The sequence below is a fragment of the Alnus glutinosa genome, chromosome 6, assembly GCF_958979055.1.
Source record: "Alnus glutinosa chromosome 6, dhAlnGlut1.1, whole genome shotgun sequence".
Taxonomy (NCBI): Eukaryota; Viridiplantae; Streptophyta; class Magnoliopsida; order Fagales; family Betulaceae; genus Alnus; species Alnus glutinosa.
This window is the reverse complement of record NC_084891.1, coordinates 20778252-20802228: the sequence shown is the minus strand read 5'-3', so window position 1 is coordinate 20802228 and position 23977 is coordinate 20778252. Positions and strand designations below refer to the sequence as shown.

Below are 23977 nucleotides of genomic sequence, written 5' to 3'. Positions count from 1 at the left end.
TTCAACGCACAAACATTAATAGGAAACGGTATCCCTTCATTTTAAAAGTAGAAATGCTCGTACATTTAATTCATGACATTATAACAACCTATGATTATAGATGATCATCAATTCATCATCAACGTAATAATACAGTAAGAGTGGTTGGGATTAATATCAATTAATGATAATAATAGAAAGCGTCTCTGGCCAAAAAGGAAAGAAAATTCGGAACAAATAACAGAAAACTGGCGTCAGCCTAAAAATGGAAGTGACGTCAGTGAAACCAAAATACCAAATACTTCCGAGTGACGTGGCAAGTGCAACGTCCAGGATTTAACGCTAGCTTGTCCTTCGGACGATCCTAAAGCAACGACTAATACGGGAATAGATCTAGTACTAGTCTACGAGAATCCATCCAGTGCTACACAGAACCAGCTGGTCTCACTTCTCCATTTTAAAGAGCGGAAGAAATCATAGAGTGAAACAAAAAGGTCGTGTTTGTGAGTCGATATCCTTGACAGAAGAATGTGGACCACCGTGGTCTGAGTCGCAGCTGATTCTACCACAGTTGATCTGAGAGTCGCCAGTATAGACTCGGATACAAAAGAAGTCTTTAAGACTTCAAACGATATCACATTGCTTTTCTATTTTCTGGTTCACCAAACACTCCAACTTTTCTCTCAGGTTTTCCCTCGCTTTCTCGCTCTAAGAAAAGGATAAAAATAAGGAATCTCTCAGCAAGTTTTTCCTTTTTGTTTTTCTTTTTGGGGAATCAATCACTCGCTCAGTAATTTTTGTATGTCGTTTTTCATCAATAGATGGAAAATCGGGGGGATTTCCAACTTCAAATACGAGGAATTTGCGAAATATGAGTTGAATTTGAAGTGCTTTGTAGATCTGTGGTGGAAAGTCGAGTTTGTGTGTGTGTGGACCAGTAGTTAGGGTTTCTGAGTTTGGTTGTAATTTTGGGATTTTTATGCGTTTTTAGTGAGTATGTTGTGGTTTTGGTGTGTTGCAGATCTGCAAGGTGTGTGGGTGTAAATGCAGACTAGGTTTATGGAGAGGACCAAATCTATGAGTAGAGGAAAGAGGAGCTTGGAGGGAGGAGGAGGAGGAGGAGAAGATGAGCAGCCGGAGAGGAAGCGGCCCGCTCTTGCTAGGTAAATTCTTATGTCTATTTGATTTGTGACTTGAATTGCTTTGTTTGATTGGGATTTTTTTGTTAATTTATTCAATTGCTATGCTAATTGTGGGTTGTATAAAGCTAGAATGTTACTTCAGTTGAAGAGTTCAATTGTTAATATAACCGTATTCTAAGTTTTTAAGTAGTTGGTTATGAAATAGTCTTCAGTTGTTACTTAGGTGCACCAGAACTTGGTGTGGGCTTGCCATTTTAAAAGGAAGAGTGATAATTTCCCTCAAAACTTCTTGTTGGTTGCATCTAAGTAACTTAACAATGAAAAATAGGCTGCCTTATTTGAAGGAAGGTTAATATCTGCCCTCCAGAGGTGCATTATGTCATCACCACACACACTAAAGCCATGTTGTTCCATACATCACCCCAACTTTATACACGAAAGGAGCTGCAGATAAAACCCAAATTTGGTACCGTTTCAAGAGAAAAACTCTCTATGATAGGTTTCTCAATAAATCTTTTTTTTGATAAGTGATAAACTGGTCTTATTAAAAGTGTAAGACACCCTTAAGTACATTGAAAATATACAAGAGAAAGCATCTAATTAGAAAGCGAAAAACGAAGAAGAAAATTGTCAAAACTAAGCGACAAATGGAACACAAAAGCCACTATCCAAAGATACAAAGTATGAAAAAATGAAGCTAAAATATCATTCAAGGACCTCTCCAAATCCTCGAAATACCTATTATTTCTATCTTTCCAAACACACCAAAGAAGCCAAGTCGGCACTATTTTCCAAATCGCAGCACTCCTCGGCCTTCCAGACGTCCACCAACAAGCAAACAAGTCATAGACTCTCTTAGGCATAACTCAAGACAAACCAAAACGAGTAAAGAGAGCATGCCACAGAGCGTGAGCTACATCATAGTGACGAAGAAGATGATCCACCGATTCCCCGTTTCGCTTGCACATGTAATATCTATCTACCAAAATAACATGCCTCTTTCTGAGGTTATCCATTGTAAGGATCTTACCTAGAGCCGCCGACCACGCAAAATAAGCCGCCTGCGTAGGAGCCTGAGTTCGCCACACACTCTTTCAAGGAAAGTGACTCCCCACAAAGCAAGCCAGAGAGTTAAAGAAAGACCCGACCTTGAACAAGCCTTTTTTGGAGGAGACCCACCACAGGTCCACAACTTATCTTTACTATCTCTTCTTACATTGACCGAGTGCAACACCTGAAAATAAGAAGCAAAGACATCTACTTCCCAGTCATGCACTTTTCTAGAAAAGCTCACGCTCCACTGATTAGAACCACCCAAGAGCTCCAAATTATCCGCAACAGAAGCATCCTTCGCACAAGCAATTCCAAATAAAACAGGAAAAGCTTCTTTAAGAACTGTATCCCCACACCACATATCATGCCAAAATTTGGTCCTAGGCCCATTCCCCACCTCAAATCTAGAAAGGCCTAAGAATTTCTCCCACCCTTGGTGTTCTTCCACAACCCCACCCCAAAGGCACTTGCAGGCTCTAAGGAGAACCAACCTCCCCATAAATTGCCAAATAATTCTCATCAGAGCCAATTGCTAATTTGATATTCTAATTGGAGTTTTCACCCCTCTGTGGTCATTCCATATGTCTAACTCCAAGTTTTTTGGTTGTTGAGGAAATTGTGAGATTTTCTGGAAATTTTGAAAGGGGAGATACTTGAACATAATGATATGTGGAGCTTTTGTTTGGTTTTGGAAGATATTGTTGTTGATCATGTTTGTCTAATTTTTATGTGTTATTTGGTAGGAATACAAAAAGCTAATAGAAAATACATGTTTATGTTTATGTGCGTAAATATATTGATAAAATATGATGCAAGCCTAGGTTTATCAATCACTGTTCAGAACTTGCTAGATTTATCAATATCACAACTAAGATGAGTAGTGCTAGAAGTCATTCTTGTATCCCTAAAAAAATGATGTGTCTCTTAAAATCACCATTGAGCTTGTGATTGATCACTATTGAATTTTGATCAAGTGATGATTTTAAAAGCCACATCATTATTGGAGGGACACAAGGACACAAAAGTGACTTCTAGAATTACTCAAACTAAGATATCTTGTATAAATGATAAATTTTGCATCTTATGACCATATAATGGTTATTATAAATAATGAAGTTCATGGCTCATGACTCATTGGGTTAGATTCAATATTTTTGTAGCGAAAATCTTATTTTTGTAATTACTATAATTTATTGTGTGGGCTAATGCTAATATGCCTCTTTCATTCGTTTGTTTTTGTCCAACTTATTTAGTATTCGCATTTTCATTTAATTTCAAGTCTAATATATCATGCAGCGTAATTGTTGAAGCTTTGAAAGTGGACAGTCTGCAAAAGCTTTGCTCGTCTTTGGAACCTATTCTTCGTAGAGTTGTAAGACTTATGGCCTCTACACTTGGTTTTCATACCAACTTTTTTTTGTTCTTCTGATGGGTTTGAATTGGCCCCCCCTTTTTTTTTTGTTTGATGAATAGAATTGGTGGCTTCTTATGCTTCATCTCTTTAATTTACCTAGCACAGACCTGCTTTACACACCAATCATTACCAGAGGGCTTAAGTCATCATTTTGATGTTTCCTTAATAGTATTAATCTCTGTGGTCACCATCTTGCTACGGGTGTAGAATATATAGACTCTACTTTGATCTCTAAGAATAACCTAAATAGTTATGACATTCTAGATGACTTGTCTTCTTGCTAATGAAGTTTCATATCTTTCCAAAATATAAATATTTCTTTCCTTTTCCACTTGTGCTTTGTTTTATTCATATTGTTTGCCTTTTTATTCATTTTTTCCCTTTCTAATTTTTGAATGCTTCAATCTGTTACTTCTTTTAATTTCATATGCTGATTTTCAATTTTTTTTTTTTTCATTAGACTCGTAGGTTATTAATGGGTTTATGACTTTTGATATACAGAGATTTCCTCTCTGGAAAATGGGTCTATGGATTCTAATTCTATAGAAATAAGGTTGTATGTTGAATAGTTTAGTTTGTGACTAAAATTGGATAGCCTCTCGATTCTTTCCATTAATGCGGATGAGAGAAATTGGTTGGAAAGGGATTTTGAGGAGAATGTATTGTGGGAGGTGGTAAGAGATTTGAATGGTGATAAGGCTCCGGGTCTTAATGGCTTCTCAATGGCTTTTTTCTAGGAGTGCTGCGAGGTTGTGAAAGAAGACATCTTGGTAGTTTTTAAAGAGTTTCATAGTCAAAGGAAGTTTGAGAAGAATTTTAATGCAATGTTTCTCTCTCTCACTTATCCCAGAAAAAGGGAGGTGCTGGGACATTTAAGGATTTTCGGCCTATTAGTTTAGTGGGTGGTGTTATAAAATTATCTCCAAGGTATATTTGCCATCTGTTGTTTAATATTTCTCATCTGTTGTTTGCAGACGATACTTTAGTATTTTGCGGGGCTAATCCTGATCATCTCTGTTTTCTTCGGACTTTATTTTTGTCATTTGAAGCTGTTTCAGGTTTAAAGATCAATTTGGCCAAGTCAGTACCGGTTCCTGTGGGGGATGTGGATAATGTGGATGAATTGGCTGGTATCATGGGTTGTGGTGTTTCTTCTCAACCTTTAAAGTATCTCGGTCTTTCATTAGGGGCCCCTTTTAAGGCCAAGTCCATTTGAGATGATGTAGCTGGTAAGATTGAAAGACGGCTAGCTAGTTGGCAGAGGATGTATCTGTCAAAGGGTGGTAGAATTACCCTTATAAAGAGTACTTTATCTAATCTTCCCACGTACTTCCTCTCTTTGTTCTCTATTCCTTCCATTGTTGCTAGTTGTATAGAGAAGCTTCATCGAGATTTCTTGTGGGGATGTCTAGGTGAAGAATTCAAATATCAACTGGTTAGCTAGTCCACAGTTTGTTCCCTTTTTCAGAAGGTGGTTTGGGTATCTGGAATTTGAGGATCTTGAATAAGGCTTTGTTAGGGAAGTGGTTGTGGCGTTGTGCTTGAGAGAGAAGCTTTGTGGAGATCAGTTGTGGATGCAAAGTATGGTTCTTCTTGGGTTGGATGGTGTTCCTTAGACCCCCATGGGTTTCACGAAGAACATTAGGAAGGGGTGGAGTCTGTTTAGTAGCCATAGCAGTTTTTTTTTTTTTTTTTGATAAGTAAGAAAACTTTATATATAAGCGTAAGGCGACCCTAAGTACATCGGAAGTATACAAAGGAACAACCAAAGCTAACCCATAAAAAGAAAAACCCAAACAAACCCATAAGGACCAACCCTAAAACCTGCATGCCACAACACCGAGAACCGCAAGAAATCCAAAGCCCAAAAAACCAACAAAGCCCCCCAATATTCACCCAAATCTGTCCAAAAGCACCCAATCCCAATAGAAACAAACCCAAAAAACAAAAAAGCCCGAATTACATTTGAAAAGCAAACCCAAAATACAAATCAAACCCCAAATACAAAAGAAAAGCCACAGCTACAGCCAAGAAAAAGAAAAAAACTATAGTCGATGGCGTGTGACGACGCGCGCCTGCGCGTGGCGCTACTGTCACCGGTGCGGCGCTGAACCAGTCGAAAAAACTGTCGGATGTCGCTGAATTTGCTGGAAAAGCCGTTGGAGGGGTGCGGCCATAGCAGATTTATTTTGGGAAATGGATCCAGGATTATATTCTGGGATGATGTGTGGTGCGGAGAGATGCCCCTCAAGGAAGCTTTCTTAGGTTTGTATGACATAGCTTGCGACAAGAATTTTCTCGTTGCAGCTCATTTGATTTTGGAGAGCGGATCATTTTAGTGGGATATCAGATTCATTCGAGCGGCTCATGATTGAGAGGTGGACATCTTGGTTTCTTTCTTTACCTTATTGTATTCCATCAGTATAGATCGTGATGGGGAAGATAAGCTTTGGTGGTCTCCTGCTCGCAAAGGGAAGTTTGATGTTAGATCTTTCTATAAGACTCTTGCGTATGAGGAGACAATTCATTTTCCCTGGAAAAGTATTTGGCGAACCAAGGTTCCCTTGAAAGTGGCCTTTTTTGCTTGGGCAGTAGTGCTAGAGAAGATCCTTACTTTGGACAATCTCAGAAAGAGGCGTGCTATTGTGATTGATAGATGTTGTATGTGTAAAAAGAATGAGGAGTTTGTGGATCATCTTCTTCTCCATTGCAATGTTGCTTGCGTTCTATGGAATGCTATCTTTAGCCGCTTCAGTCTATCTTGGGTTATGCCTAATCGGGTGAGAGATCTATTCGTTTGCTGGTGGACGGTTGGTCGCTTTCGGAGTGCGGTTGTGTGGAAGATGGTTCCTTGTTGCCTCTTTTTTTATTTATTTTTTATTTTTTATAAGTAAAATGTATTCAAAAAGCGCAAAGGGGCGCAACCCATAGTACACATGATGTATACATGAAGCCCCTAATTCAAAGAAAAAAGAGAGCACCTATCTATAAATTCAAAATAAGAACACTCATGCATAAACTGAATTTTTTCTCTCCACATAAACAACGTTTATAACATCATTTTCTTCAAGTTCATCAAATCAGTCTCACAATCTTCAAAACAGCGTGCATTTCATTCTCTCCATACACACCACATCAAACACAACGGAGCCATGCGCCAAATTGGCAACGATAGATAGTTTGAGGACAAAGAAAGAACCATTGAGGAGTTCATTACTTTTTTCTTTTATTCTTTGTACTCTTGGACGGCTGCGTTCCTTGCTCCTTTAGTGATTAGTTTTAATGATTTCCTTGTACTGTTTTCTTCTTCTTCTTAGTTGTCGTTCTTGTATACTACCTGTGTACTTGATCGCCTTTTGCGCTTTTAATGAAATGTCTTATCAAAAAAAAAAAAATTATCTCTAAGGCCCTGGCAAATAGGTTAAAATCGGTTTTGGGAAAGATTATATCAAATTCTCATAATGCATTCATTAGAGGTAGACAAATTTTGGATTTAGTTTTGGGTTCTCATGAATGTTTGGATGGTCAGATTAGATTAGAGGAACTATAAGTGTTGTGTAAATTGGACTTGGCAAAGACTTGTGATCATGTTAATTGGGAGTTCTTGTTATATTTGCTGAAGAGATGTGGATTTGGGGAGAAATGGAAGGATTGGATAGGGCATTGTATTTCTATGGTGTGGTTTTCCGTTCTTATTAATGGTTCACTGCCTGGTTTCTTTAGTAATTATCTTGGATTGAGATAAGGGAACCCATTATCGCCATTATTGTTTGTGGTTGGTTTCTTATTTATAAAAAAAAAAATTGTTTGTGGTTGTTATGGAAGCGTTGAGTAGGATGATGACTGCTACACTAGATAGGGGACTTTTGTCTAGTTTTTCGGTGGGTTCAAGGAATAATGAAGAACTGTTAGTGTCCCACTTATTGTTTGCAGATGATACCTTGATTTTTGTGAGGCATGTTACTATTGGTGAAGTGGGAGATGTGGAAGGTTTGGCTCGCATTTTGGGCTTTAGAGTAGCGTCTTTGTTGTTGAAGTAATTGGGTTTGCCTTTGGGTGAGTCTTTCAAGGCTACATCTATTTGGATTGGCATTATTGAGAAAATGGAACGTCGGTTGGCCAGATGAAAAAGACTTTATTTATCTAAGGGAGGTATACTTCGATAAAAAGCACCCTTTCTAATTTGCCTATTTACTACTCGTCTCTTTTCCCTATTCTAGTGGGGTGTGGCTAATAGGATTGAAAAACTTCAAAGAGACTTTTTATGGGGTAGAATTGGTGACGAGTTTAAGTTCCATTTGGTGAATTGGTTGCGAGTCGGGTGGGTTGGGGGTTAGGTACTTGATTCAGTTTAATCGAGTCCTTTTGGGTAAATGGCCATGATGTTATGCTACGAAGAGTGAGGCTTTGTGTAGATTGGCGATAGAGACCAAGTATGACAGTTTAAGTGGAATTTTTGGGGTTCCAAGGAGGTAATACGACCATTTGCAGTGGGTGTGGAAATATATAATTAGGGGTGGGAAACGTTTTCAAAATTTGTTAGATTTGAGGTGGGTGATGAGTTAAAAGTTAGTTTTTGGCATGGTGTGTGGTGTAGGGATCAACCATTGAAGATATCTTATCCGGATTTGTTTAGTATTGCATGTTGTAAGGATGCTTGGGTGGCGGATCTCATGCAATTCTGAAATGGAAGTATTCCTGAGAGTAAGGCAAGGAGATGTGGTCAAAGCAGCAAGAAAAGACTCTGGCTTATGGCATTTTGTAAATTTGGAGGTTGGCTTCTTCATGTTTGATGTGGTGTATTTGGAGAGCGGAATGTACAGAGCTTTGAAGATAGAGAGACTTCGGTGGTGGAGCTCACAACAATCTGCTCTTTTTTTTTTCTTCTTCTAGTATTTCTAAATTTTTGATCTTGAGCCTTTGTTCTTTTTCTACTGAATATTATCTTGTATACTTCTTGTGGACTAGGGTGGCACTCCTCTGGCTTTTCAATGAGATTAAATTACTTATAAAAAAACATTTATTAACTTTTAAATCCTTTACATGTCTTTTTCGGCCCTCTAACATACTCTAGCAAACCCACGAAATTTAAAAGAAACAAATTAAGCAAACAACTACCAAACAACGAAATAAAAAAACAAAGCAAGACAGCCAACATCTCAAAATTAGCCTAGGATGGATCTAGGGTGTTACAGTTTGGATGAGCTAACTTGAGCCTTTAGATTCTTGGTATTGTTTGGATATGTCCCTTTCTGGAATCTTTTAATGGATTCTTAGCAAAGGATAAAAAAGTCGTTACCTATTGTTGGAATTACATGTTTTGACCAAATAAATCATATTATCCAGTGAATCAGCTGAACTTTTTCTTGTACAGATCATGGAGCTACGCTAACTGTGCATCTTTGTTTTCTGTTAATTGTTTCCTTCCTCTTTATTATGTATAATTCTCTAGTCAGATTGTTTGTGTAATGTGCATGAAGTATGCATTTTTCTTGTAAGCAAACAATTTTGCTATGCATAAAAGATAAAGAATTACAGTCTGTTATTTCTATATTGCTGCTCTTGGTGCATGGCCTCTCTTTTTTTGCCTCTCACTGGTTCAGTGCATTAATGGTCAACAGGTCAGTGAAGAAGTGGAACGTGCTTTGGCAAAGTTAGGCCCTGCTAGACTCAATGGAAGGTCTACAGCTTCTTGTACATTTTTTGGCAGTTAATTTTTGTTGTCAATCCTGCACCCACCCCCCACCCCCCACCCCCACCCCCCCCCCCCAAAAAAAAAAAAAAAAAAAAACCAAAAAGAAGAGGAATCTTGTAGTATTATATTGCGGTTCTATATTCGTTTATGTTCTTTTTTACATTTTCCTTGAAAAGTAATTGTGATATAAATTAGAAGAAATTGAATGGTACAGGGCCACTGGGCCATGAAAAAGAGAGTTTTTTTTTTTTTTTTTTTTTTTTTTTTTTTTTTTTTTTTGTGTGTGTGTGTGTGTGTGTGTGGGGGTCGGGGTGGGGGGATAGTTAATTTCTTGAATGTTTGGCTACATTAAAAAAAAGAAAAAAAAGAAAAAAAGGTAGATATGCAGAAGAAAAATTATTTGTTGATATATAATATGGTTTTAGGTTAGAAACTTATTGGCTTTTGGTTGTTTTTTTTTTTTTTTATTAGTAAGAAAATTTTATTAAAAAGGCTATTGATTGTTGACTTATATATGGAGGACAGAATTTAATATAAAAAGGCATAAAACTGGTTGCAACATAGTGAACAATCTCATTTATATAATAGTTTCACAATGTTACCAAGTGTGGAAGATGTTTCTGTGCACAATTATGTGGTTCTAGTTGCATGAGCCTTGTGTTAATCTTTAAGCACTGAACAGATTAACTTGAGGATCAGGGATAATATTTCCTATGAGGACTTGAAGAATTGAAATGAAATGTCATGAGAGTTGTAGGATGGTTTTCCTTTGGTAAATATAAAAGGTTGCACCTTTAAAATAGTGCTTTCTTTATCTGCTTTATTTGCTAAAGCTATCCTATGTTCTTGGTTTAGTTTTGTTACTAGATTCTATGTCTAACTTGAGCTATTCGGACTTTCGGAGTATGAGTTCTACTGGTTATATTAATTTTATTGCCAAGTCCTTTCTCCGATCGTTGGCATCCTATCTGCCTGGAAACTATTGGATATATTTGCTTTTGGATAACCACTTTCGGTTTAGTCTTTGTTTTTGACAACTCACTTCAGTGCTTCCTGATTTTATTGTCATTCACATTGCTTGAACTTTTTGTCGTACATCTATGGTAGTGGTATATTCTTCTAACACTTGAGGTTTCAGATCTTCCCCAAAACGGATTGAAGGTCCAGATGGACGAAACTTGCAGCTGCACTTTAGGTCCAGATTGGCTCTTCCGCTCTTCACGGGAGGGAAAGTAGAAGGCGAGCAAGGGGCTTCAATTCATGTTGTTTTAATTGATACAAACTCTGGCAATTTTGTGACATCTGGACCTGAAGCCTCTGCCAAACTAGACATTGTTGTGCTTGAAGGTGATTTTAACAATGAAGATGATGAAGACTGGACGCAAGAAGAATTTGAAAGCCATATTGTGAAAGAGCGTGAAGGTAAGAGACCTTTGTTGACAGGGGACCTACAAGTGACACTCAAGGACGGTGTAGGGACACTAGGGGAGCTCACATTTACAGATAACTCAAGTTGGATAAGGAGCAGGAAGTTCAGGCTTGGCTTGAAGGTTGCTTCTGGATTTTGCGAGGGTGTACACATACGTGAAGCAAAGACAGAAGCTTTTACTGTTAAAGATCACAGAGGGGAATGTATGCTTACTTACACTGTCATTTAAATTTTTTCTTTGCCTGTTTGTCTTGGAATATTGTTGTTGATTCCTCATTTTTCTTTGGCAGTGTACAAGAAACATTATCCGCCTGCATTAGAAGATGATGTATGGAGATTGGAGAAAATTGGCAAGGATGGGTCATTCCACAAGAGACTAAACCAAGCAGAAATCTTCACGGTTGAAGACTTTCTTCGGCTTGTGGTCCGAGACCAGCAAAAACTTCGGAATGTATGTAGATGATTTTCTTCTCAACTTAAGATTACAAACCATCTACATGTTTTCAGATATATTTTGTGTTTCTGTAGATCCTTGGAAGTGGTATGTCAAATAAGATGTGGGATGCTCTCTTAGACCATGCAAAGACTTGTGTCTTGAGCGGGAAGCTATATGTTTACTACCCCGAAGATACAAGAAATGCTGGTGTTGTTTTTAACAACATCTATGAACTGAGGGGCCTTATTAACGGGGAGCATTTCTATAATGCTGATTCTCTTTCTGACAACCAGAAGGTGAGAATTGCATATGTCATATGCTTTCTTTCGCTATTACATCCTGACATTACTTGTCTTAAGTTTGAAGAAGGGTTTGCCTCTTTTTTTTTTTAATGATTGGTTTGTTACTCATGCACCCAGTGAATCCTGAATCCAAAGTCTTACCCTCCGCCCTATTCTTAGAAGGGGAGGGGATGCCATTTGATCTAGAGATCATTGCAGCATTTTGCTTGCCTTCTGTAAATTGGGTCTGAGAATATTGTTGCATTCGCATCCTTAAACCTATTTATAAGGTATCTACTCTAAGAAATCAATTTGTTCACTACTGTAAGTCTTTGGTGTTATCAGCCAGATTTGATTATTTCCGGTTTCCTAATGAATAAAATCAAGGGCTAAATACACTTTTGGTCCCTGAGTTTTGAAAATTTTATTTTTTAGTCCTTGAGTTTCAATTCGCATCACAGATGATATTTCAGTTTTGGGAAATGACCGAATTAGTACCTCAGTCAAGTTTTCTATCTAAAAACTAACGGCTCGCTATGTGTCAACCTCTAGGTTGACACGTGGCACTATATAAAAAAATTAAAAATTAAAAATATTTAAAAATTAATTAAAAAATAATAAAATTAAAAAATTAAAAAAAATTAAAAAAAATTGAAAAAATAAAAAAACAAGGGGGTGGCTGGTGGCTGAGGCCACCCCCTTGTTTTTTATTTTTTCAATTTTAATTTTTTAATATATTTTTTTTAATTGTATTATTTTTTAATTAATTTTTAAAGATTTTTAATTTTTAACTTTTTTTATATAGTGCCGCGTGTCACCCTCAGATGTTGATACGTGGCGGACTGTTAGTTTTTGGACGGAAAACTTAACTGAGGTACTAATTTGGTCTTTTCCCAAAATTGAGGCACCATCTGTGATGCGAATTAAAATTCATGGACTAAAAAAAAAAGTTGTAAAAACTCAAGGACCAAAAAGGTGTTTAACCCTAAAATCAAAATAAGCAGATTGTTGATTGATGATTTGTTTTTCCATTTTTTGGGGATTGTCATGATCACCTGCCTCATTTGCCGCCAATGTGGTCATTGCTGCGTCAAAGTTTTTTATTTCCTTGGTTGACTGCATCAGGATGGCAGTCAACAGTTAAATGAATCCCCCCCCCCCCCCCCCCCCCCCCCCCCCCCCCCCTTCCTCCCCTCTCCCTCTCTCTCTCCCTTTTCCTATAGGTCTAAGTAATTGAATAAAATAATTGATCACCAGCCAGCTTAGTTTGGCAACTAAGAAACCTGACTTTTGTAATTTTCTTTATCCCATTGCAAACCTGCCGACAGAAATCTGGGAGAAGGCATGTGAGTGATCAATAATGTTTTACCTGTTTTCAGATGTGAAGCACATAAACTCAGTTCTGTTATATTTTGGCCGTTTCTGCTGATGATGTGATTCTAAGTCACCTCTCTTTGTTGAGTATGTTGTACTGCTCTTATTGACATTGTGCACACATGGATAGAGTTAAAAAATACAAAAAGTAAAAAAAAAAAAAAAAGGCCGCAGCTAAAATGACATTAAGAGTTTAGAAGCTAAGTAGGGTTATTGGTTTTAAGTACAGGTTATTTAGTCTTATGAGACAAATAAACACTACTATTGGTTTTGCCATGCTGATAAACGAGCAGGTACATGTAATTCCTAGAATTAGGGGAAGTTGAAGGTCATTGAGTTTCAGATACTGGTCTGATTTGGTTTTCACTGGTAAAGCTAATCATCAGAGAGCCTGCTATTGTAATTGCAGGTCTATGTAGATGCACTAGTGAAGAAAGCGTACGACCATTGGGACCAAGTTATAGAGTATGATGGCAAGTCACTTGTGAGCTTAAAGCAGAATAGGAGGTCAAGTGCATCCCGGAATGAACTTAATATAGGACCAATTGATTACTCTGATGTTTTAGATCATCAGCTGCAACTACCACACCTGCCAGTTCCTACAGAGCAGCCTCCAGTGGCTTTAAGCTTACCAGTGGGAGGTAAGCATTTCTGGCTTCATTAAATCATGGGTTTTTTAGGAATAAATGTGCAGATTCTTTGGTTTTGTGTCTCTTATTTTTTGTTTTTGTTTTTTTTTTTGTTTTTGGTGGGTGGGTGGTGGGAGGATGGGGGGAAGGGGTTGAGAAAAAGTCAAATCAGCCCTGTTAATCTCTCTCTCACGCTCACGCCCGTGCACGCACATACACATGAAGACCCCACTACATGCACTTTTTTTTTTTTTGATAAGTAACCCCACTACATACACATGAATGCGTGCATTATTTAGCATGCTAGCACCCAATAGAGATGATGTTTTGCTGCTGATGCTTGATCTAGAAGTATTGCATAGCCACTTATCATTTTCCTTTTTATTTTCTCTTTTTTGAGCTTCAGGGTATAATGAGAATCTGTCAACGAGGTACTCAACTGAGGCGCAGATTGTAAATTCAAATCCTCGTATCCCATTTGACAGCACTTCTTTTGCATCACATGAACATGTGATCAGCAATTCTCACCAGGCCCAAAGCACAAGAAATGATGCTGTTGGACTGGCACTTGGTCGTCCACAATCATCTACATCTGGGTTCCAAGCAATTCCACCATCTACTCATAATCCTTTTGATGATTGGACGCAAAACCGTGACAGGGGAGTCGATGAGTTCTTTTCAGAGGAAGAGATTCGCATTAGAAGTCATGAGATGCTTGAGAATGAAGAAATGCAGCAGTTGCTCCGAATTTTGAGTATGGGAGGTCATGCCTCTGTTAATGTGCCAGAGGATGGGTATGCGTTCTCATCATACGTGCCCTCACCAATGCCTAGCTTCGATGAGGAACGTGGCCGATCTGGAAAAGCTGTTGTGGGATGGCTGAAGATTAAGGCAGCAATGAGGTGGGGTTTCTTTATCAGGAAGAAAGCAGCCGAGAAGCGGGCACAGCTTGTTGAGTTGGATGATGAATAGAAGTTGCTATGGGGATTCAATTAGGTTTTCTCCTCTAACCTTCGCACTGCTTTCCTATTCTGCAAATGATGGAACTCTTCATGATTGCCAGCAACACCTTGAGGTCTTCGGCTGGGACTGCATGAAATCGGTGGTTTCTGAAGCCCCGGGGACCTCTGATGTTTCTTGGTATTTTTAAGCAGGGTTCTCTTCTTGTACAGTGTGCCTGTATAGTTGTTTCTGTTAGTCCCCCTTCTTTCAATTGAGATGCTTCTCTCATCACCATACCGTCGGTCTTGTGAATGATAATATAAATGTATGCGTTTCTGGGTTGTAAGGGGCAAATGTGCTTTTCAATTGATGGCCCCTTTCATGTTCACTGATTAGGGGAACATTTTTAAAATATTTTAGTTCCGACCTCAATTTGTTGTACCAATTAATGATGGCTTCTAATATTCTGCTAGTTGCTTCAATGTTATTATTATTGTTATTATTATTATTATTATTATTATCGCCTCTTGAGATAAAAGATCAACATTGTCGTCGAGGTCACGTGACCACCTGACTGTTGTATTAAACTAGGGAATGCATTAGATGATGCTAAATGACCATATTTTATTCTTGACCTCCTTCAATCTTGCACCCATTTCCGTATCGTTTCCCTTGCCAATCATATCTTAAGAGTCATGAACAGCTGCCATAGAGATGGAGTTAATGTTAGCTGTGCTTTCTTCACAATTAAACAAGGATTTGGGGGTGCTCAGGAAAGCAAAGAAAAAACGAAGATTTCGTCTGAAAGTTGTTTGATAATCTTTCAACAAATCTTAGACAAATGACTGTACGTTGTCGGCAGTACTGCACCCTTGAAATTAGGTGCCGAAAGAGAGATTTCTAATCTTAGAAGGCTAGAATATATATCGAGAGCCCTATGCTAATCGAAAAGCTGAGAAGTACTTTCTTCACAAGTCGAAGAAAAGCTGTAATTCTAAAATCCAGAAAATTATAAAGCTGACAAACTCAAGTTCCTGTCTTACGCTGTGTACTCATCAGTCATGTTTGAAGTACTCACTTTCTCTATTATCAGCATTTCGTAAGAGCATTTTGTTTTTTTCTACATGTGAGCGAGTTCTAGTGAGTTGTTCAATTGTAACTATGGGGATAGGTGTTGTAAAATAAGTATATTAAGTTTTATAATATTCCCAATAGTTAGTAAATGGGCCTCACAACTTATCTCAACCCATCTATTTATATTAATCCTAAGAAAAAGCCTAGCTACATGATCCACCGGGTGGCAAAGCCCAAGCCCATCCCAGAACAACTTGCGAAAAGTCACGGAAATATCAAGACCCCGAAATACCCGAAAGTGTCTCGAAGAGAGAGACCCACAATCTGGACACGTGAAGACCCACATTCCAAAGACATAAAGATCCACGATCCGGACAAGTGAAGACCCACGATCAGGGAGAAACCGATTCAATTCCTCAATATAAATACAAGCGAACCTTCAGGTATTATCTAGTTGAAATTATTGTTATTGAGCATCTATACTCATTCTCTCAAAAGACTGACTTAAGCATCGGAGCGGAACTAGCTGACACTCCAGCAAGCTCATTTATCAACCTTTACTGTTTTACAGAGAAAAAGAAGAATTTTCTAGAAGCTTATACCATCGTACTGGAAACTGTTCTATCAATAGTTAACAAGTTGAAGTGAAAAAGTTAGAAGCCATAACAAAGGAAGAATAGTAATCTAATCTAATCTAAATCTAATATATAATACCAGGAAGAGATCGAATGTAAACCCTAAGGTGGCTAAAATTGTGACAAGTAGTATAACTGACATGCTAACAATTTTCATACGATGACTCAAATAATTATATGGGGGATCAGATATGATACGGCAAATGACATTATGTGTGTATTGCTCTAGCTATGTATCAAGCACCACCACAAAGTAGAAATCGGTTTGAACGTACATGAAACAACCGGCCCAAGATCGATCTGGGAGGTACATTTCTATAATTTCTAACATTCGTATTGGAGCGGTAAGGTCAGGACGGAGCCAGAAGTTCTTATGGACAGGGACCAGTGACAAAAAAAAATTATTAGTAGGGGCCAATAGGCTAAATTTTTAATTTTTTAGCTTATATATATTTTTTTTAATCTTAGAATTTTTTTTTAAGGAAGTTGGGGGGGGTGCCATGGCCCCTGCCAGCCCCCCTCCCTCCGTCTCTGGGTAAGGTTGTTTTTGTTTGTTGTTAGTGACTTTATAAAATGGTTCGGTGAACTGAAATTTTTATGGGTGCGTTTTTTTTTTTTTGGATCCCACGTGGCACACATCAAACTGCTGATTGGGGCCACAAAATTTATGTGTGTTAGAGCTTACGAACCCAGTAACATGCCCCCTACAGTTTTGTGATCATTAATGGATGATCAGTAGATTAGGAGAAAATTGAGGTCAAAGTTTTAGAGGCTGAAAATTTGAGCAATTTTTTCAATGCCTTATATTTGTTTTTTCTCATAAATTTTTACGTGGCTCTATCTACTCTTAATTAATAAAGTTTCCAATATATATATTTGGGCCTAAAACATGGGAATTATGAGAAAAAGATTATTCAAATCCAAAATGGGTCAAATCGGGTAACACACCAGAGAAATGGATTTGTTGGAGGTTCAACGAGACCTTGAACAAACAAAGCCTAGTCACACATGCGCCAGCGGCCCAGCGTGGTTCCAAGCTAGACGGTGTGCTGTGGGAAGGTCAAGCCCCATGCGCGCTGGTCGACCTGTGGGGCTTGTATATATATATATATATATATAGACTCGGTATTAGATTGTTCAAGATTCGAGTTAATTTAACTGATTAACTCAAATAGTAAATTTTAATATTAATTAATTAATTAATAAATGTACGAATTTACGAAAGAATTAAACAATCACAACATTCACTTTATATATGTAATGAATAAGTTAATTTAGTAACTTATGAACAAGCCCAGGTTCGTTTGAAAAATAAATTAACAGAATTTGAACAAATTACTTTTAGTTCAGTGATAAGATCAAATTTGGCTTGTGTTCCAAAAGAATTAAACGAATTGTGCTTGAAACCCTCTCTATGAGAGGCAGTGTCCTCTTACCTTGTGAAGGACGTCAAACCCCCCCTCATTGAAGGGTTGTTTGGCAACCCCGCCCCCCCTCTTTATTTATTTACATGTATTAAATTTGTAATTTAAAGCACATGTGTCATGATAATAGCTTAAAAATGTTTATTTTTTTATATTAAAATAAGTATTATCATACTTTATTATAATTTAATTATTGCATTTTATATTTAATTGTGGAATATTATTCAAATATTAATATTAAGATTAAATGATATATTAATGCAATAAATTGTGTTATGTAGGAATTACAACAGAAATCAAAGAGTAAAAGCCAAGAGGTGGGTCAAAAGAAGAAGTCTATCTTATGCCCAAGATAGAGTCCAACGTGTAATACAAGAAGAGGTGAAACCAAACTGCTGAACCCACGAATTGGAGAAACATTCTAATACTACTACATGACAAAGCCAAGAAGAAAAAGATGTCTTTGGCTCTTATAAAAAGAAGAAGCAGAGTTTTATTTCAAGTGTAAGAGAGAGACATGGAACAAATAGAAGACTTGGATTCTTATATAGTTGTACGAATCTCAAAAGAAGAATGATTCATATCTCTATACGAGAAGCAACACGGCAACAAACATGAGATCCGAAAAATTGCAGAAAAAGAGAAGAAGACGTTCAGCTCCGAATCGAAGAAGACTTGGATTTTTCGTGTTTAAACCTTTAAAATTGTGTTACGTAGGAATTAAACCTTTAAAATTGTGTATTTTTTTTTTTTTTTTTTTTTAAAAAAGGCACTCCCAACAATACCTTTTTTGCGATTTGGTTTAAAAGGGCAATTTTAGTCTGCAATGCCAAATATACATTGCACTCTTAACATACTAATAGGTTGAAATTAAATACAAATTAGTCCGAGACGTGATATGAAACAAATTAAAATATTAATTAAAATTAACCATAGATCATGTGAGTTGGTCTGGCAAGTAATTATGTCGGCTTGATCAACCCGTGTCTAGTTTGTAGGAGGCGTTGTTAATTCGTAAATCCTTTCCTTAATAGTAACTTCAATATTCATTATATATTCCTCAATTGTAGGGATTCTTTCATGCTTGCCTTTCACGTACTTCCGGTGATCGCCTCCTTTACGTACGTGTTTTTTCTTTGAGTCCGCGCGCGTCCGTCGTCTCTCTCTCTCTCTCTTGACAGCAATCTGCTTTCGATCAAAAGCCGGCCACCGCGCGCGCGCTGAGGCACTCCATTACTGCATGGGATCGATCGATCTTCGACAATATATATAAATATCTTCTAGGTTTTAATTAACATGTCAGAGGAGGAGGATAAACGCAAGGGCAAGATTATTCCGGTGACGGAAAACGGTGACGGAGATCAGTTTCCAATAGGCATGCGAGTCCTTGCAATCGATGCTAATTCTGTCTCTCTCAACTATCTCGTTGCTTTACTTAAAATGTGTCGATACAAAGGTTGGTTTCTTTAATTCTTTCTTCTTCTTCTTTTTTGTTTGGATCGGATGATTTATCTTTCTTTCTTTCTTTCTTTCTTCTTTTTATTTTTTGGAATTCTTTTCTTTTTCTTTTTTGCTTGCAATTTATTGTTTATCCTATAATTAAGAGCCAATATTACCCCTTTTGGTTATTATTTAAAAGAATAATTAGTCTAATTAATGGGAAAATTACGAGGAGCAATCGTTATAATTATTGTATATATATATTGGTGCTTAATTTGAAGCTTTAAACTTGATGCAAAAGCATCAAAATATTTGATGTTTTTCTTTAAACAATTTAATTCCTGCTACTAATTAATTTCTAAACTTGATTTCTTTTGATATATATATATATATAGTTACGGCGACAACCGAAGCAGAAGAAGCTCTTCAAATATTGAGAAAGAAAAAGGACGAATTTGACATTGTGATTACCGATGTCATAAGGCAGGACATGGATGGTTTTAAACTTTTGCAGATTATTGGCATTGAAATGTGTATACCAGTTGTTAGTAAGCTCTAAAACTCATCCCCCTTCTTCCATTATTAATTTCTTAGCTAGCTAGCCACATGTACACGTACATATGACACATATAAATGGTATGAAACTTCGCTTATCCCTTTGATGTGTTACGGGTTTTGCAATGTCGTCATCGTCAAATTATCATTAGTTGTAATGTGAGTATTCTATTTTTCAGTTCTTTTTAGGGTCTGTTAATTGGGTTTGCGATTTCAAAAAGTGCGATTTAAAATAACAATTTTAAAATGTGCGATTTGAAAAAAGTGATTTTTAAAAACGCAGTTAAGCGTTTGGCAAAATCGCAGTTTAGCCTTTAAAATCGTGAATTTACCTTTAAAATTTTGCGTTTTCAAAAAAACACTATCTTATCCGCGATTTGAAAAACAGATTTTCTGCGTTTTCAAATTGCAATTTTTAAAAACGCAGTTCCCAAACGATCTATGTTCTGCGATTTGGTTTAAAATCGCACTTATTGTCTACGAATTCGTAATTTCAAACTCACCATTAATTTCACAAATCCTTTAGGATTTAATATAAAATGACCAAAATACCCTTTTTTTTTTAAAAAAAAAAAAGTGAACATTTGTCGTGGTTAAGTTGGTTTGTGACCCATGGCGTGGCTGGGTCTGGTTTTTTTTTGTTTTTTTTCTCTTGTTATTGTACCTTTTATAATTTTTTTTTAGTTAAGGGTAAATGTATACAGGAGTATAAGAGGCATTTTACCTGTTAACCGTTTGAATTAATACAAAATCCTAACAGAGATTAAATTAAAAGGTATTGAAAAATAGAATACCCAAATTACAACTTTTGATAATTCAACGATGACATTGCAAAACCCGTGATATAGCGTTGGAGTAATATTATTATGTATAGTTAAACTTACTAATTTGATTCTAAATTTGAAATCACAGTGGTCTCTGCCAACGACGACCGCTCAAACATATGGAGAGCTATAAATAATGGTGCTCGGGACTACCTGTTGAAACCCGTTCGATTACAGGAGATAAGCAACATATGGCAACACGTTTACAGAAAGAATCTTGAAAATCCTGAGAAATCTAGCATTACGAAAGAAATACCGGAGCAAATATCATTGCCTGATCATCCGAAAACAGACGACGGCGAACTGAGAAAGGAAGAAGACGAGACCAACCCTCATCAGCCCACCGAGAAGAAGCCTAGGTTTGTGTGGACGCTGGATCTTCATTGTAGATTTGTTAATGCTATTCAGGAACTAGGAGAGCGTGGTAAGTCTACTGTTTTCTGCTCAAAACATATATATAAACTTGTCTTTAATTTATATATATATATATGTTAAACTATTATTTATGATTTCCTAATATTTACAGAGGCAGTTCCAAATAAGATACTTAAAATTATGAATATTCCTGGACTAACTCGGGAAAATGTTGCTAGCCATCTTCAGGTGAGTTTGAAGCGGTACTATTTTAAGGTTAACGCTATTTAATAGACTGTTATATATACGTACGGCTATCAAACTAGTTGAGTAATGTTTTTTAGCAGACTAGTTTATATACGATTGTCATGCACACATCACTAGGTTGTATCACAATCGTATACTAGTCTACTAAATAATAATACTCGTTTTTTAATTATATAATTTAGAGTAATTCTATTTATTAGCTAAACTATTATACAATTGTCATACAACTCGGATAACTCAACAAGTTGTATGACTGTCGTATATTAGTATGCTAAATAGCATTACTTGTGTTTTAATTATGTGATTTAGAATAATGTTATTTAGTAAATTAATATACGACTATCATATAACTGGATGATGTCGGACTAAAAGTTAACTAGCTTTTAGCCACGTTATTTCAGTTATGTTATCTCATGATAGCCAAACTAATTCTTGTATCATGTTCTCCTTGTACGCTAGAAGTACAGAAATATCTTGAAGAAGCAAACCGCTGCAATGGCCGAACGGAAAAATCGTGAACATGATAAGAATACAGCTAGTGGAAATTCAGACATTAAGAAAGGCCATGGCGCTGCCTATGGAAGTAGTACGGCAGGTATGCAAGTAACCGGTAATTACATCCAACATCCTGGTACTGTTGTTCCAATATTATCTGAACAATTGAGTAGTTTTCCCACGTATTTGAAACAAGAAAATCCTAAATCCATGGAGATGGGTATGTTTCCACACCTCATGCAATATCCCCAAAATGTCCGCCAAATGCAGCAAGGGATCATGCCTAATCATATGTATGGGAATGCTCCTCCTTCAGCTCCATTGCCGACCAGAACCTACCACCTTCCGGCCCCGGAATTTAAGTATCCAAATATTTTTCCGGGAATCAAGCTGCATGATGGATACATTGGATTTTCCGGGAATCAGGCTACTCCAAACAGTACAAAGCTTTATTCGTACCCGGCCTCCGGCGCCGTTTGCTACCCGGCCTCTCAAATGCTTGGAGATGCTTCAACTCAGATGGGTGCAAGTTCCCACCATGCTTCTGTTGCTAGGCCTCTTCAAACTTTTATGCCTGGTATATATTAATCTTCGGATCATTTAAATCTTTTTATTCTTTTTGCTCTTCAATATTTTGTCATTTTATTTGTGCTATTTTGGCTAATTAATTTGTTAAAGAAAATATTAATTTTCAAATTTTGCTAACTGTGATTGCCATTATCTTGTTGATGGCATGTTTAGGAGTTTTACCTTGCTCTCCTATTGATCAAGACGAGAGAAGAAGTTCCTTCAACTTCTGTGAAACTGGAGAAGCGAATCTTAACCCGAGAAATATGGACTATCCAGATTCTATGGAAGATCCGAATTTAACAGACTTGAAAGGAGAAGGCAAGGAGGACAAAGCCGCGCAATATTTTTCAGCTACCCCAGACGAGGAAACTAGTTTCCCTCATTATAGCAGCAGTTTCATGGATGATGATCTTTCTGCGATGGTCAAAGAGGTAAATAATTTATTCTCTTAGTCAAGGTTAAAAAAATGAAAAACTTCACTTAATTAATTAATTAACCCCTGAATTATACAAATGTAAATACATGTTCTTGAAAAAATAAAAAATAAATAACCACAAATTCTCTACTATAGTATGATGATTTTGTTCATTGCAATGGAAAGTACAAAAAGAGAAGTCCCTATGATTAAATTCATCCATAATATTCCTTTTTAATTTTTAATTTTTAATTTTTTAATTTTTTAATTTTCAAGATGGGAGAGGGGAAAGGGGAATCATAATACTATTCTTTTGATGGCCTATAATTAAGTTTATCTAAAGCTATGTTAGTCTCTAGTTTCAATGGAGTGGGAGCCTCTTTGTGAATGGTGTCTCAGGGAATATGACGGAGTAATTATCTGTTTGAATTGTTAATAATTTGAATAGGCTAGTAATGTGAAAGATCTCATATGAGACTTACTTGCTTAGATAAGCGGCCGAACAATCCAAAATTTATTTGGGCAGGTAGATTTTTTATGGATTAAGATCCTAACAAATTATTTACTTAAATTTGTGAAAATTTGGACAGGTAATTGTGAGAGACAACTTATAAGACCCATCTAACCAAATAAAAATTGTGCTGCCTAACCACTTATCTGGTCAGGTGGGTCCTATAAGTGGTCTCTTACAATCACCTGTCCGAATTCTCTAAAATTCAGACAAATAATTTGAGATGATCGAGATCCGTTCTCTATGGATCTCTCACATTACTTGTTCAAATTTCTAGCAATTCAGGCAAATGATTAAAGTAAATCCCAATCAAATTTGAGGGTGTATTTTACTTTTGATTAAATTGCTTTAAATGAAATAAAATTTAGTTACTTTTTGACTCCATATTCTTCCTCTCTTTGATTTTGTTCCTTCTGTGATGATCTGCATTGCAGTTTAACCATGATTCTCCCAAAACTCTATGATCATGATTGCTGTCCAACCGAAGCTGGTGATCCCTCATCTTTTTGAGAATCAAGCCTCATAATCGAAGTGCAAGATGCTGATTCGTTGGTGATCACTCTCAAATAGGATAAAAGTTTTTGCCTAAAATTGTTTAGAGCTGCACATATACATCATTATGGCCATGTTAATTCTGGTAATTTGAACATTTTTTCGGAGAATATATATATATTTTTTTTCTAGGCACTAACCATGCGTTGGATATGATATTTTTAGCTCTTCAGAGAATTGTAGATATATATACATATTTTTCTTCCTTTGATGAGCAGAAAAATTCTTGATTTTGTGTACATGCAGATTGTTTTAGGTTGATGAACAAGAGTTTCCCTTGCAAATTAATGTGGTACACATTTTGTATATTTCTATGTTAACTTCACGTGCCAGTAATTATGTGAGCTATAATTAGGCTTTTATAGGTCTATATTTAATTTTACTCTCTTCCATTTTTATAAAAAAAATAATAATAAAAAAATGAAAAGAAAATAGAACTTGGCCCATGGCAATATAAGGAACTAGTTTTGGGCTTGGAAGTGAAATT

At 36.7% G+C, this 23977-nt stretch overlaps 2 protein-coding genes across 4 annotated transcripts; both read left to right on the top strand.

The window, feature by feature from the left end:
• Positions 1-507: 507 nt before the first annotated feature.
• On the top strand, positions 508-14846 carry LOC133871367 (calmodulin-binding protein 60 B-like). Of its 3 annotated transcripts, none has more exons than XM_062308806.1 (9): positions 508-666; positions 1001-1142; positions 3471-3546; positions 9210-9268; positions 10422-10915; positions 11003-11163; positions 11241-11444; positions 13213-13444; positions 13839-14846. In XM_062308806.1, the coding sequence occupies exons 2-9, from the start codon at positions 1024-1026 to the stop codon at positions 14402-14404; spliced, it is 1911 nt and encodes a 636-aa protein (XP_062164790.1). In that variant the 5' UTR covers positions 508-666; positions 1001-1023; the 3' UTR covers positions 14405-14846. The 3 variants fall into 3 exon arrangements, with proteins under 3 accessions (XP_062164790.1, XP_062164792.1, XP_062164791.1); XM_062308808.1 differs by lacking the exon at positions 508-666 and adding an exon at positions 722-904; XM_062308807.1 differs by lacking the exon at positions 508-666 and having other exon boundaries at positions 722-1142.
• Positions 14847-18803: 3957 nt separating this feature from the next.
• On the top strand, positions 18804-22902 carry LOC133871599 (two-component response regulator ARR18-like). The gene is made up of 6 exons (XM_062309026.1): positions 18804-18963; positions 20415-20750; positions 20853-20929; positions 21407-22019; positions 22184-22443; positions 22876-22902. The coding sequence occupies exons 1-6, from the start codon at positions 18804-18806 to the stop codon at positions 22900-22902; spliced, it is 1473 nt and encodes a 490-aa protein (XP_062165010.1).
• The last annotated feature ends 1075 nt before the right edge of the window (positions 22903-23977 follow it).

What these genes read in the sequence shown, in the direction of transcription:
- LOC133871367 (XM_062308806.1), top strand. Translation starts at nt 1,024, where the DNA reads ATGCAGACTAGGTTTATGGAGAGGACCAAATCTATGAGTAGAGGAAAG. An exon ending in AAGCGGCCCGCTCTTGCTAG is followed by an intron (nt 1,143 to 3,470) that starts GTAAATTCTTAT and finishes TATATCATGCAG; the next exon opens with CGTAATTGTTGAAGCTTTGA. An exon ending in CTCTTTCTGACAACCAGAAG is followed by an intron (nt 11,445 to 13,212) that starts GTGAGAATTGCA and finishes TTGTAATTGCAG; the next exon opens with GTCTATGTAGATGCACTAGT.
- LOC133871599 (XM_062309026.1), top strand. Translation starts at nt 18,804, where the DNA reads ATGTCAGAGGAGGAGGATAAACGCAAGGGCAAGATTATTCCGGTGACG. An exon ending in TAAAATGTGTCGATACAAAG is followed by an intron (nt 18,964 to 20,414) that starts GTTGGTTTCTTT and finishes TTGAAATCACAG; the next exon opens with TGGTCTCTGCCAACGACGAC. An exon ending in TCAGGAACTAGGAGAGCGTG is followed by an intron (nt 20,751 to 20,852) that starts GTAAGTCTACTG and finishes TAATATTTACAG; the next exon opens with AGGCAGTTCCAAATAAGATA.